The sequence below is a fragment of the Molothrus aeneus genome, chromosome 10, assembly GCF_037042795.1.
Source record: "Molothrus aeneus isolate 106 chromosome 10, BPBGC_Maene_1.0, whole genome shotgun sequence".
NCBI lineage: Eukaryota > Metazoa > Chordata > Aves > Passeriformes > Icteridae > Molothrus > Molothrus aeneus.
The window spans coordinates 21,095,064-21,111,231 of NC_089655.1; the positions used below are offsets into that span (position 1 = coordinate 21,095,064).

General features: G+C 42.0%; 1 protein-coding gene across 1 annotated transcript in view; it reads right to left on the reverse strand.

The window, feature by feature from the left end:
• FNDC3B (fibronectin type III domain containing 3B) overlaps positions 1–16,168 on the reverse strand; it is a 186,166-nt gene that overhangs the window by 130,959 nt on the left and 39,039 nt on the right. The window contains exon 3 of the mRNA XM_066556568.1: positions 10,579–10,654. Within this exon, the coding sequence (XP_066412665.1) occupies positions 10,579–10,654 (76 nt within the window). The remainder of the gene's footprint in view (positions 1–10,578; positions 10,655–16,168) is intronic.

A 16,168-nucleotide genomic window follows, 5' to 3' on the forward strand; every position in this document is an offset into this window, starting at 1 on the left:
TTCAAAAATGTTATGCTGAGATAATATCGTCTGCTGAGACAAAAATAGTCTTTTATTACGTTACCCAGAGGTCATCTGGAGCGACCTCGCCGGGATGGCATGTGGAGAGCCTCACCCTCAGCAGCAGCAGGCAGGGTAACCAAAACTCCCAGAGTTTCTAGGAATTTTAGGCAGGGTTTTTATAAATAACACAGTATAGCTTTGCTTAACATGTACACCGCTTAAAAGGTGAAGCTTGGATAAACGGTATACAGATGGTTATAGACCAAATGGTCACTTCCAAAACTCTGCTTGAAAGCTGTATGGTCAAAAAAACCCAAAATCCAAGTATTTTGAGGAAAAGAAAAAAAAAAAAAACACAAAACATTGCAAGTTCTTGCTTGCCAGTGCTGTCAATACCAAAGCATTCCCATAACACAACAGTTAAAACATACTTTGCTGCTAAAGCCTTACACCAGGGTTTCTGCTCAGGTTCTTTTTTCCATACCTGCAGGGCCACAAGCCCTGCACTTGCCAGGAGAAGCAAAAATAAACTTTGCTGGTGAGTAATTTGCAACCCTTCCCAGACACACTGAGTTAACATGGTTCTGTCCTACCAGGTATTTCTTAACATCTCCTATATGGGGCATACTGACAGGAAATTACCAGCAACCCAGAGAGAAAGGCACTGCTTGTGACAATCCATCTACATTTAAATGTTCCCCAACATCCTCATCCCCAACAGAAACAAGAGGAATAAACTTTGAAAAAAATCAGAGCAAGGAAAAAACCCCAAACCAAATCACAAAACACACCATCAAAACTGTTGTTAACAATATAATCAAGAAGGCAAAAGTCATAAGCAGTAATCAAACCCAGCTTATAAACAAAGCATATGCAGAACCCCTGCAGCTTTACATTATAAACACATGGGGTACATTAATAAAAAACTAAATTGCACAGATTATGACAACTTGGTATTTTGTTGAACATTGAAAAGAAAAACCCCAACAAAACTCCCACTCATCTCCAGGAGTAGCTTGATTTTTAAGTAGTGTTTGAAGCTCTCTGACCCACAAAGAAAGGAAAAATCAAAATTAATTCTTGTGATGCTTAAATGAGTAAATCACAGGTTTATTTGTTTCTAGGATATTTGTCCTAAATAATTTGGAATATTAAAGTCAGATTCTAGATTTACTGTTAAACAACTATTACTGATACAACTGGATGGCAGTCTACACACTTTGAGGTTGTCCACAGTTATGCAATTTCACACTGGTTAATGTGGTTGAGTGGGCTTTTTCCTTTCCTTTTTGTTTTGAAACCACTGATGCTTACATCACTTGGATTACAAAGCTGACTCAGCAATTAATTTCTGTAGTATCATCTATTCTTCCAACCCCTATTAATGAAAATATTCACAACACACTAAATGAGCTGTTGATGTCACAGGCACAGAATCCTCCCTACGGCAGCGACCACGAGGAAACACTGGTGCAGAAGGAACAAACAAGACTCTTTTAAGATATGATCACACAAATTGCATCTAAATATAGAAGGGGTTTGACTGTCAGAGTGAAAGCTGCCCAGCCCCAGAAACCTGATAACAGCAAAATCAACAGCTGATTCAATACAGCTTTCAACAACCACTACACTAGTTGTTTTTTTTTTTTATGGTGGGAATAAGTACAATTTGAAATTCAGCAAAAGCAACAATCCAATTTACATACTTTACCATTTAAAGTCAATTCATTATTATCACTTATCCGAGTTGAGATTTGTTTCAAAATTAAAAATGAGAAGCATAATACTAAAAGCCCTGCAAAGACTCCAAGTTACAATGTGCTTCATCCCCATCCCTAATCCACATCTACACGAACAACAAACATGAACCAGAATCACAGACATTAAAGAATAAAAAGCATGGGAAACTAAATATTTGCTTGTGATGAGGAGTAAAGGAATTTAATAAGGATAATGGAATAATTTCATTATTCTTCTGGCCAATAAATATAATTACTTCAGATTAGGAAAGTTGACTACAACTGCCTTACTAATTCAGAACTATAGCTGCACTAATACACTGTAAAAAGACCAAAAGCACTGACTAATGGGTTTGCAATGTCTGTAGCCTGTGGATCTTGGACTTGAAAACCCTGCCACCATTGACTGGAATGCACTGGGTCCATAGTAGGAGGATTAGCTGCATTTAGCAGGGCTGACACAACTTCAGCGTTCCTGCAGATACCCACACACTCACAGAGATTCCCTGTGTTTTGGGCAGAGACCCAGAGATATTGGGAAACTTAAAAATTGATAGTATGCTGATACAAGACAGCCTTCCCAAGGCCCTTGGATGTACCACGATGCCTGATTCTGTCAGACATATACATATTTATATATATATATATAAACACACACATACACAAGGAAAATAAGGACAGACACAAACCCCAAACACAAGTCCTGCATATTTACAAACCCAAAAAAAGTCTGAAATTACAGCCCAGACCGTATGTTCTAACAGTTGTCTTTAAAGTCTGCTGTCCTAATTCTAGAGATCAACGCATTTCCCAGCAGCAGATCCTTAGGCATTCCAAAAAAACACACAAAAATATCTCCATTTCACCAAAGGACAAGCTTCAAGAACTGCATCTCTGCTCATCTGGGTGCTGTTCTGCTGGGAAGCAGGACGATTGGTTTTTACATATGTACAAACCAGAATGGTTCAAGTCTTAATTTATTTCTCCTGCCCTTCTCCTCCTCCTGGGCTCCTGTGCCCTGAGGCCACGTCAGCAGGACACAGCACTGGCTGCCAGGTCCCATCCCAGCCTGGCCAGGGCAGTGGCTTCCCCAGGGACCAGGCTGCAGCGTTGGAAGAGCCTCTGGCCACCCCTCCAGCATAGGTGGCCACAGACCATCAGCAAGGGTCTCAAGAAATCCTTGGTTTCCACATAATTTCCAAACTATCTCCACCTTAGCTGTATCACTGTCCCTTTCTCTCAGTGTACTACAAAACAGTCACAATTTAGCATTTGGAAAGATTAAGCCAAATTAAAATTTAATGACATGCCAAGATTCTTTTTCCTTTTGTCTTGTATCAGGGGAGCTATAACAAATAACAGCTACCAACTGTAAAGAACCAGATATTCCACCCAGCAAAGCTACAAGTGCAGGTGCATCTGGTTCAAGATTTAATCATACACATGCAAAATAAATTTCCATAATTATTCTTAGCATTATCGGATTTAAAATGGAGAAGCTAAGATTATTCACACAGTAAACAAAGCATCCCATTGTTTACTCTTGGCTTCTTACATGGCTTCCTATACTTGATTGTGGTGTGCTAAAAAAATAAAACCATGAGATGAACAGTGAATGGTGAGGTGATCTCACTGAGAATAACATGGGAAAAACCCACTCCAGGCTAGCAGCTCTTTGCTCTCTCTTAGATTTCAACACATGGCTCACAAAGATATGAAAGCCTTAAAGTTGTTTATTGCACATGAAAGGAATAAAGGATACATCACCAGGACCACAGTTTTCTAAGGTGACCAAACACTAAAAGGGCAAAGAGACTATCTCTGACATACAGAGAGGCACCAAAAACATCAGAAATAACACAGAGGATGAAAGGTTCCTCTGCAAATTTGGATATTTTCTAGCTGGGCAACAACGTGAAAACAAATTAAGAGTGCCTGTTATGATTATATGATTAACAGCTGGTGGTTTATAGCTATGGAGTGCACCATGGATAACATCCCAACAGGAAAGGCACAGCTGATCCCAGGCCTGGGGACATGCCTGTGCTACAGAGCTGAGTTTGCTGAAACACTCAAGTGACCAAACCCAGAAGATGGTGACAATGCCTCTAAAGGATAATACTGACTCTGTTATAGATATCAAAAAAATATTTTGGTCAATACAGAGGCTGATTAGACACTGACATGAAATTCTTCTCAGTTATTCTCAACCACTGCTTTGCTCTGGAAGATGTTTATGCAGATATTTCCTCATTTGTCCATTAATAGAAAGAACTTTAATAAATCAAAAACTTGTTTGTGCTACAGGAGAGCAATGGGCACTGCAGGCCTGGCTTTTCCATCAAACACTAAATCTAGACACCAAGTACCAGAACTCAAAGTAAAGTGATGTAAATGAGGAGTAAGAGTTATGCTTTAAAACTTAATAGGGTGAAAAGGGCCCTTGCTGGGTAAACAGAAAGAAACTGAGCCAAAGCTTAATAAATAAAGTGTAAACAAAAGCTATTTAATACCAAGAGCTATGCTGTAAAACACCACCACACAGACTGCTCTGCTGCAAGCCCTAATGACCAAAACAGTCTGAACTGAAGCTGCATTTCCTTCAGGGAGTTTTCCATCCCCTGGAACCAGCCTGCCCACCAGCACGTAGGTGGAAAGAGCTGAAACACTTTGCAGAAACAAGGAGAGACAGAAGCAGAGCTCACCCAGCACTTCACCCCTCCCTCCCCTGCCACAGCCAGGCACGTCCATCCTGTCCTGCTGCCATGCACCCTGGCAGCTGTCCCCAGAGCCTGTGCCCAGGAACTGCCTGACCACAAGCAGCTCCCAACCACCAGCAGATACAGGTGAGAAAGGACAATGTTTCTTTCTGCTCTGACACATGTAATGTTCTGATCAATGCAGATAGATCAAATCTATTCTTTGCAGCATGCTAAGAATGCCGTCACAAACGTATTTCTTAAAAATGTAACCAAATTCTGTCATTCAGGTGATGCTCTGGATAGAAGCAGGTACTGAACCAAAGGGACTCCAGCTCCAGCCTCTGGACCTCCCCAGCACACAGGCAGTGCCTGCCCTGGAGGGCCCAAAGAACCTTCCACCTGCAGATTTCACCAGCTGCTCCTTATTAAAGCACCTCCAGCCTTCTCAAGCCTCTACAAAGCAGCAGGACTTCAGGTGCTGCTGCTCTTTCACCTCAGAGTGAAACCACACCAGGTCCACTGATGAACAGCCCAGCATCTGCCTCTGCAGAGTGATGGAGCAGGTGCTCCCAGCTCCTGATGCACCAGGTGGACTGGCAGCACTGGGATCACAGCCAGCTCCCTGAGCCTGCACCTTTCTGTTCTGTCTCCTCAGGCTGCTCTCCTCCCCACGCTCTGCTGTGACATCCAGAAGTGGGATCAGCACATCAAGGGAGGTGATGCTCCCCCTCTACTCTGCTCTCCTGAGACCTCACCTGGAGTACTGCATCCAGCTCTGGGGTCCCCAACGTGAAAATAAGGTGGAACTGTTGGATAGAGTCCAGAGGAGGGTCAGGAAGATGATGGTAAGGCTGCTATGGAGGCAGGCTGAGAGTGGAGCTCTTCAGCCTTGGAGAAGGCCATGAGGAGACCTCAGAACCCCTTCCAGTGCCTAAAAAAGGGCTCAAAAAGAGCTGGAGAGGGACTTTGGACAAGGTTATGGAGTGACAGGATAAGGCTTTAATGAAAAAGAAGGCAGGTTTACATTAGATAAATTCTTTATGTGAAGGTGTTAAAAGACAAACAGGTTGTTCAGAGAAGCTGTGGCTGCACCATCCCTGCAAGTGTCCAAGGCCCGGCTGGGCAGGGCTTGGAAGAACCTGGGAGAGTAGAAGGCGTCCCTGCCCAGGGCAGAGGGGCTGGAATGAGATGATCTTCAAGGCCCCTTCCAACCCAAACCATTCTGGGACTCTGTGATCCATCTGTTCCCCTGTATGTGCCCATCACCACTCTCATCCCCGTGCCTCTGTCCCCACCCAGTAACACCCCACAGGTACCACTCACTTGCTCACACTGTGTCCCATCTATTTTCTAATCTTTCCTCCCCTGCAAGAAACTGACTCACTTCCTCATTTCCAACCTCATACCGTAGAGGAAAAAAAAAATACACACTTTGTTTGGTTAGCTTTGACTGTACTAGCAGCCTTATTTCACTGACACACACACTCTTCCTACACAAATATACAGCTGTTAAGCCTTTAATATTATCCATTCCTCTGCACTGCCACACCAAACCACACCCACCCACCAAATTAAGGGAATAATAATTCCAGGAAATCTTTCATTTTAGAAACCACTGCTAAATTTTTTGCATACTTCTGGTCTTTTTCTTGAGTTGCTCAGTTTTAGAGACACAGAAAAAGCAGCAGTGAAGTTTAATTCTTGCATTCTTTGTTCTACAAGATAAGAAGCAGCAAAGACTTCAAGTTCAAGCCTCAATGGCAAAACACTTGAAAACATCACTTGAAACAAATATCAGTATTAGTAAACTGTCTATGTTTTTATCCTGTTTTCATTTCAAAATGCAACCACCCAAAAGCAATTCAGGTCCTTGTCTGCAACCCAGATATTTATGTTCCAACATAACTACACCCCCTCCATGCCACTGCACATCTGTACCTTGTCCTTGAATAAATCACAAAAGCCAGTTTAATGCAGAGCCTTGCTCACCCTATGCAAGGGTGAATTCCCCCTGCTCCAGGAAAGAATTAAAGCAGAATTTTTAACCCTTTAGCATATTTGTTTTCAGGAAAATTTTATTCTTCACTATTCCAAACCTTATGCTGGCATACAAAACAAAGACTAGAGGTGAGGGTCAAGACAGCATTTCCAGCAGCATGGGTTAGGCAGAATTTACCAGGAATTCCATTTTTTATTCCATCAGCTGCTTTTCTGCTACCTGCTCTTCTACATTCTTACAGGCTTTTTGCAGCTTTATATGCATACAGAAAATTCAGTTTGGTTTGTAGCAGAAAATGAGATCCAGCTTGAGGACCATTTACATGGATGGCAATAAAAAGGACATTTAGCAGTAATTGGGCAATTCTGTGTGATCAATTGATAGAAGCTTTATGCAGCCTGCATACTCTGTACACACATATTTTCAACATGTGGGTGACAGGCAAGGTCAGGTAGCACCAGAACAATCATTCTGCCCATGTTATTCCTACCACAGCGGGTGTGACAGCTTGGCATGATTGCCTTCCAGGAGGGAAAGGCTCTGAACAGATTCTCAAGTACAGCTTCACTGCTCCAAACTATGCACAAACAGTGAATTTTTCAAGTGTGAATGACAAAACTCTCAGGCAGCAACAAAAGTTCCTACCAAAGATCTCAAGATATTGGCTAAAAAACTCATATTTAAATCAGCCCCTAGGGAAACGTGAGTTTCCTGAACATGTCAGTTTCACATGAGATCTATTTATTTTGAAATTTAGAAAGCAGAATAATTTTATTTTTTTTTTAATTCAGGGCTCTGTTTCAATTCCTACCAGATCCAGGCTCTCACCCTGCTCCACATTTCATTTATTGTGGTTACCACAAAGCTAGAAGCAATCTTTCATACAAAGGAAATACAAGGTCTACAGTTAACAGCTGAGTAAAGAAATGGCTGAGGATATGCCCTGCCCTTGTCCTTTTCTTGCAGAGCTAGCAACAGTCAAGTCCTGATTTTTTGACAAATAAAATGGGAATATGTGAAAAGGAAATGAAGCATTTAAAGTATCGACACATTTATGAAGTATTTAATACCTGTCAAACTTTCTGTAAAGAGCAGCTTTTACAATACTGATGACAGAGCACATACACATGTTCCATCTTGCAAAGGCACCGAAGGGAGATCCTAAACCAGCCTCCCCTGAACCTCCCAGAGGGGCAGCTTTGCAGTCAGAGCCCTGAGCTCATTCTGGGCATTTGGCAGCACGGGGTGAGCAGGGAAATCGCAAAGGAAGCGCACCAGAGATTTTGTCATTAACACCCCCATGGACTGAAAGGAACAAAGACTGGCCATGGCATCACACATGAATAAAGGATGTGCTTTATGTTTCCACTCCACCCCACAGGCCAGGAGGGCAGCCCCAACATCCAGCAAGGCCTGGGGTGTTGCACAGCCCAGCTGGCAGCACCATGTGCCTCCCATCCACACAGGCAGCCTCAGGGCTTGGTTCAGCTTCCCCAGCATCCCTTTTCTTTATTCCTTTATTTGGCTGTTGTTATAAAGGCTACAAAAGTCACATAGCACAGCATCTCTGCTATCACATGAGACAGAGAAGGCAAATCCTGAGGAAGTCAGACAACAACACAACTCCTGCTGAGAGCACCTGGAACTGTTCAGATGCTTCCCTAAACAACTTACCACATGGGCTGTGCACTCAAGGGCTGGATTTCTCCAGAAGACCAGATTTACTGTGGGTTTTTTATTTTCTCTTTAAATCTGTCTTCTCAAGGAAACCACAGACCCTTCTCCATGCCCACTGACCAGCTGAACTTCTCCCAGCCACCATCATCTCCAAGAGCTGCCTAATCCAGGCCCACACCAGGATCTACAGGGCTTATAAATCATTGTCTTAAACAAGTATATTAAAAGAAACCCCACGAATGAAGAGAGCACTTGCTGCAACACCTTGCATCCTCAGCTAAAAATACACATTTTTTCCTGTTTTTTATTATTTAGGGGTCATTATTTTTTTTTAAGTTTTCACTGATTATTTTACTGCTGCAACTCCAAGGAACTGGAAGAAGCTTTTGTATTTGAGATTTCTCCACCATTCCAAAACATCAGAAACATTCAAATGTGCATCTGTTCTTTCTGGCTTAAAACAGTGATTACTCAATTAGTGGCTAATTACACTTCAGGGTGTTTAAAACAGAGGATATTCCACAGAGGTTTTATTCATGCAAGTGTCTTTTTTCCAACCTTGGTAAGACAAATGAAGATTCACTAAGTCATCTTTTCTGGTTTTGCCTCAGTCCTCTAAAGCATATACAGATACACCACAGCTGTGGAGCCAAACAGGGCTCTGGACACAAAGTGGGGCTCACAGGGCTTCCAGAGCTGGCTCCAGGAGCTCAACCTGAAGATTTCATACTGCTCAAAAAGTCATATGCAAAAAAGTAAAAAAAAAAAAAAAAATTATTCTACATAAGCAAAGTTAGCTGTCCCTGCAGAACAGTCACGTGGGAAGAGCTTTCGTATATCCTGAAGAATTCAGTGTTACCAAGCCTGACATCTCAAGTTTTTATTAACAGTGTTCACTCCCTGCACTCAGGAGACTCACCCAATTTGTAATAAAGCCATCCTTCACACTCTGAATATTCAGCAGCACATCTTATGTCATAACCCTGAGTACGTGGCAGTAAGGAAAAAGCAAGTATCATCTATTCCACAGGGAGCTACCAGCTGAGAGGCACTGCCCAAAAAGAGACTTTCATGCTGCCTTAACATAGTGCTAAAATTATTCCTTATCCTGCTAAGCATAGTGCAGTGTGGGAGCATTGGAAAATGCAACATTATTGTCTGGGTGCTGCCCTATGTACAGGGAATACATTCACCTTTAAACATACCAAACATCCATAACCTTTAAACATACCAAAAACTCTGTCACAGGGGAAAAAAAATAATAGACACTAAGTTTTGTGGAGCAGGGGGGTGTGTAATTTCCAAAAATACTGCACACAAAATAAGCCTGTCTTCTATAATAACCTCAGAGCACAAAACTAGAACTGTCACAAATCCAAATCTTAGTATATTTGCAGGCTGATTACAACAGATCTTCTGCAATAGATCACTATTAAGTTCCACAGATGCATGGTAAGAGCAGCTTGACCAAAAGGAAAAAAGAACCACACCACCATCAGCACAGTCAGGTGTTTTCCTGTGTTTGAATCATGTACTTAGCTCAGCAATAAAAATATTTTACAATAAAGTAGGATCAGAATCTTTAGCTTGAAAAGAATATCAAGAATTTTCAGGCCAAACTGAAAGGGTGTATACAAATAAACATGAGCCTTGGCAATCAATACTGCAGCTATAGCAAATAAAAGGAGACAATCTTATGCTAGAAATTCTAAATCAATTTTAACAAAGACTGCTGATGAGTACCAAACAAGTCCCACTGGCACAAACACATTAAATTACTGGGAATACAGAACCATGAGACTTCAAGTTGCCTTCATTTAAACACACTGTCTGAACACCACTTTGAGTATGGACAAAATTATAAATAAATGGGGTCATAATTATATTTGTAATGGAAATCTTTCATGTACTAGCCAGAATAAAGCATTCTTCTTAAATAAAAGGAATAGCCAGCTTTATTCCTCTGTTAATTGCCACATGGACCAATTTCTTACCACACAGCATGTTGGCTATAAATCTCAACAAGCAGCTTTAAATTGCTGTTATTGTTGCTCATCAAGACCAAATAACCCTGGATGGTGTTCAGGGAAGCTTCTGTAATGTCCATCTCAAACAACTATTAATTCATCATTTCCATGGGGATGGAACTTCAAGCAAGAACCACCCACTCCTTCACTGCTTAAATGGAGGGGGTGTCATAAAAAAGATGCAAAGAGGCTGCAAGATGGGCCTGATAAATAACAGAAGAGAGAAATCCTCCTGGACTTCCAAGAAATGCATGACTCATCCTGAGATACTGAGCTCCTAGAATACAGAGAGCAGCCACGTCTGCAAGTTCCCACTCCCCCAGTGCTTCAGTGCATTCTCAGAGCTGCAAATCACATTTTTGGAGAGAGGACAGAACAGGTATTCCATAAAGCAAAGCAATGCTCATCCATGTGTTTGTGCATCCTCTTACCTTGGATGCACTGGAGGGTTCCATCCTCAGCCCTTATTGTAAAGGTTTCACCTGGATTAACTTGAACCAAAAAGACCTGCAGAAAGAAAAATAAACATTTGTTTCACTGTGATCTCCAAAAACTAAAATCTCCCTGAAACAGTGACTGTATTATCCCTTTTCTGAAAGGGGTGGGGAAGCAGGGAGAGCACAGACTGGCATAATCACACCCCAGACTGCAGGAGCAGGCAAAGATCTGAAACCCACCTACATTTTAGGAGCTGAAATGAAGATGGAACTAATTGCATACAGGTAAGAATTATGGCTTTGAGTCCCACACCAAATTCTTGGGGTGTGTTTAACTTGGCCAAATGCTGTTAGCTAAGGACACAAATCTTCAGACCACTGGCACATTAGAACAGAGAATATATGAACTCCAACATGCAGCACCAACCCATAATGGGATTTCAAGTTCACAGGAATAAAAGTTTTTTGCTCTGGAGAGTTGACCCATTATGTTTGCAAAAATTTATATTTCAGTCTTGCACATAACAGATCTCAGTTAAGCAAAACCTGTAGGCACACACACAGTTCAACAGTTGCACAAACAACCAGTAATAAACTATTTATTAACAAATATAATATTTTTAAAATAATAAAACAATCATCCCAGTCTCCCATTGCTGAATCCTGCAGATGATGGGATAACACAAGGACCAGGAAGCACCAAAATATGTCCAGTTCATAGTATGTTGTATCATCTTTATAAATGTTCAGGTATCTGAAACCATGGGTTTAAAACCAGTGATTTAGAATCCTTTCTTAAATGGACAGTGTCATTGAGAACTAGAGACCATTTATCTCACCTTGCTGCTCGTGAAACTTTCACTAAAATACTTTAAACACACTTCTGCTAACTGCTTTGTCAGAAGTTCAATCAAGATATAAATTAAATTTTCAATTTGTACCAAAATTAATCTACATTTTTTGTCAAAGCTCTCTCTAAATTTAGGTCTGGTCTTTATATTCTGGGACATCTGCATGCAGAATTCAATCATTCAATATGCAAAGAGAGAATTTGAATTCATGTTGTGTTTCTGAATCCCTTAAGCCAAATGCCTAAGATAATTATTACCTAGATGACCTTTTGAATTACAGTAATCCTACAGAAACCCATTATTCCACCAACATTTTTAAAGCTCAAGCTGGAAATCAGAAAATGACATATGAAAGCCATTATGTTGTCTGGAACAATCATTTCTCGGGGAGCACTGATCAGAGTGGATCTGGTCCAGCACACAGAGCACAATAAATGGTTCTGAAAAGATAAAAGGCACAAAGCCATTCCATCCCTAATCTCCAAACAATCAACATTTAAGTGACAGCATTTAAGTGCTCTTCTGCTATGAATAGGCGTGAATTATCCACCACAGGACACGGGCAGCAGGTCAAAAGATGTGCAGAGCAAAGCAATGTCATCCAGCTTAATAAAAAAAACCCTAAACAAGCAATCAACAAGAAACCAGAACTCAGAGGCCAAGAATCAGCAATATTTCATCAGCTCATTTGCATTATGTGTCTAAACCAATAGCCCTAAAAGCTGGTTATTTACTAACAAATTGGATTAACATAAGTCAGAAGCCCTTAAAGACCTTTACAACTTCGGAAGAACTTGGTCCAGCTCCTCAAAACACAGACTCTACCTATGACTGATGCCCTGTACATGTAAAGCTCCATCCTTTCCCTTAAGCAGGACAGACAGATTCCTCTTCCTACCCAAGGCTCGTGCCTACCCCAGAGTTATCAGAAAATTTACAAATTCCTGTCCCAGGAGTCCATCCCAGCACAAGTGTCCACATCAGCACAGGCACAGTTGTCCCTTTACAATAATTCCTTGGGGTTCTGCATTAAAAAAGGTGATATTCCCAATCACAGCTGTTGCTTTTGATGGTCAAAATGAAGCAGCTTCATCCCTGCCTAATCACAGGGGTTTTAAAGACAAACAAATTGTTCCAGTAACAAATTTGTTTCCTGTAGAGCAGCAGCCACACAGCTTTGTCCCCCCATCACAAGACTGTAGGCAGAGCCTGGCACTTATCTACAGTAGCTTCTATTAGAATGTTATAGATATGGAAATAACTCCTTACTGACAGATGCTCAAATCAGCCACCTTTGGAGCCCAAGAAAACATTTACAGGCTGTTGCTGGGGGAAGGCAGCAATATCAAGAGCAAACAGGAATAGCCAAGGTGTGACTGACGTGGGTCAACAGTGGAGCAAGGGCTGGGCACAAAGGCAGGACATGAAACCAAAGTGGCCTCAGACCTAGGAGCAGCCACCATGCTCCACAGGCACGATCCTTCCAGAGGCTGCAACCCATGCCCAGCTCCTCCCTTCCCAAAACTGGAGTACTGGGGTGCTGCCCATAACCCATCCCACCACCCAGTCCCCCCCGGAGCTCACAGCTGCACAGCACCGACCAAAGAGATGCAGGAATGAGGCCAAACCATTAAAGCCAGCACATGTTGAATATTATATATAGGGCACCTTCCAGCCAACACCCCTGACTTGTCCCAGTTGCCTGGGCCAAAAAATGCCAAGGCACACTGCAACTTCTTTTGTTTAGACACACTTTAAGTATATAAAAGTAATTCCGTGATTTATTTTTCCCCAAGTCCTCATAAACAACAAAACCATATTCTGCAGCCTGGAACACAGCTTTCCTCTTTCACACAAGGGATCTTCAGGAGAAGCCTCGTTTCTAAAGCTTTTAATTAAAAAATCTGAGGAAAACAATAAAAAAAAGGTGTAAAGATAACATCTCTATTTTAATGAAAACAAACCCAGATGATCTTTAATTGTGCTATGCCTCTTCCAATATTCATCATCCCAAGTATGCATAATTATGAGATGGCAACAGAGGAGAAGAACCTGAAGGGTCACTTGGAGCCCTCACTGCTGGCTGGCAGCATCTCAGGGTGTGGTCTCATGTCCAAGGTCACCCCAGCCCACTTCCAGTCCTTGGCCTCCTCCCATCCAAAAAGCTGGAGCACACGACAGCTGGGAGCAGGGCGTCAGCAACACAATCCCAAAGGATTTTTTCTTTCCCCTAAAAAGTACTCTGATGTTTAACTCAGCAGTTTAATCCACTTGGGGGTGAAGCCCAGCCATGCCTGCTGCATCCTCAGAGAAGGCTTGTTATCTCCATAAAGCTCTTTTTGCACTAATTTTGCATTTAAGAATGTCATTCTATTTTATTGAAAGTCATGTTTGTTGAGTGATGAATGTTACTGAGTTGCATAGCTACTATAAATATTTATAATCCCACAGAGTATGTCCAGACTAAGTTTGCATGACAAGCCAAGCACGTGTCACTCGTGCCTCCCTTGCTCCCAATATCCAACTCTCATGGCCAGGGGAAGCAGGGGAAGAGACTAAAGAAGTGCTCACAAAGCCAATGCAGGCATAAGCTCAGGTTCAGAAATAAATAAACTGAGTCTGGGAAGTTTTAGATTGGATATTGAGAAGGAATTTTTACTCTGAGGGTGGGGAAGCCCTGGAACAGAGAAGCTGTGGATGCCCCTGGATCCCTGGAAATGTCCAAGACCAGGTTGGACAGGGCTTGGAGCAACCTGGGACAGTGGAAGGTGTCCCTGCCATGGCAGGGGATGGAAAGAGATGGGCTTTAATGTCCCTTCCATCCAAACCACCCCATGATATAAAACTACATATACTGTGGGGAAACACTCTCATACAAAGGCAGAAATGCCACCTGACAAGGACCAAGGGCATACACTATTATCTCTTTTGTACAATACTGGGTTACTTATGGTTAGTAAGTACCACTAGGTTTACTTATGCAAGAGTTTGAGCCCACAACAACACAACAGAAAACTGACACTCAAGGCAGACCCTCACCCTCCACCTGCTCTGTGGCCTCTCACAGCAGTGAGAGGGATGACACTCACCTGAATCTATGTGATGCTATTCAGCCCCAGAGCTCACCTAAAGTATTTCCCCCTTACGAGAACATTTTCCTCACTGAGGTCAAAGAGCAGCTTGCAGGGCTTAGGCTTATTCAAAGCCCACATTAAACATTCCCCCCTTGTGGAGAATTTTCCCTTCCATGAGATATATTGTGCTTCACACAGCTGGGGAGCACAACATCATAGGCAACACCTGGGATCCAGCCACAGGTTCCTCACAAATGCCTGAAACCATTAACATTTATTGTAATTACAGTTTCTATGGCACATAACTTATGGAATGCATTGCATCTTTTGGAAAAAGAAAATAAACAACAAAACAATCACTTGTACCCTTCCATTATCTACTTTAAAAGAATGTGCCCCACTAAATTTCTAGGTGCATCCCACAGGAAGGACCAGGGAAGTCACAGCATTCTGTGTGCAATACTCTTCTCAGGAACACATCCCTCAGTCACACAGAGCAGGTAGGCTAAACACTTTCAACATCTCTTCAGTAAGAAAAATCATGGAACATGCTACATCTTAAACAATAATGCTGACTTTTAAAAATGGATACTTCAGTTGTGTCTGAAAAAAAAAACCACTTTTTTTTTGACTGGACAAAAAATAGAGGTATTAATGGTATTAATAGAGGTATGAAGCAATTCAGGCAGTTTACCATAAGTGTTCTTTACAGCAAAACCCACAAGTGGTAGATCCTGAACCTCCTGATTTATCCAAACTTAAAACACACACACCAAAGAAGCAGTAAAAATAAAATAAATTAATAAATTAAGAAACCACAAAGAAGTAACTAAATTTTGGCAGCAAGTTCATTCACCCAGCTCAGATGCTGTGGCTCAGTACAAAACCCAGCTGAAGTGCTTTCAGTTGTTTGCAAGGTGCACAGGAAAGCACCAAATCTTGTTCCTCATTCAGCTGTACTCTTGTCTCCCTCATTTAAAGCCTGTGACCCTAAAAGACAAGAACAAGCACACACAGCACTATGTACAGTGCCTAAGCTCAAGCCAAGTGGTGAAACCACAGGGTAGGTAAACACAGCTTTACAAAGGCCAGGCAAGCAGAAAATCTGCTGCACCTCTGCAGGTGCAATGAGTGAACCAAGCTGAAATAAAACTTCCCAATTAATTAGCCCAACATTCTGTACAGATGTGCTGTAGCACAGCTAGCTGCCCCTCCACTTTATACTCCAAGCTTTTTAGAGCTTGTAGTGGAGTACCTACAGGAAACCATTGAAATTCTTGGACCAAAAGGTTAATTATTGCTCCCTGAATCCCCTAAGGAGTTACAAGTGGATTAGAAGCAGAAACAGCTCTGGAAGCAACATGAAAGCATTAAACACAGTCGGCAGTAGTGGAAATAAAGTGTGGGAAACTAAAAAAAAAAAAAAAAAGTCAGTGCTAGAAATGCCATTTTGGGTAGTCTAGAGGAGAGGGATTACTGTCAAGCAGGCAGAGACATTCCTTGCCCTGCCTTGTGCAGCTCTCTAGCCCTGACTCTCAGGAAGATAAAGAAAGGGAATGTTCCCATGCGATTGCCTTACACTGCAGGCCTGTTCACTGGCAGATTTGCCTTTTGCATCACTCTCCAGCTGGCTGCTGGCAAGGCCAAGGTGTTTCACCA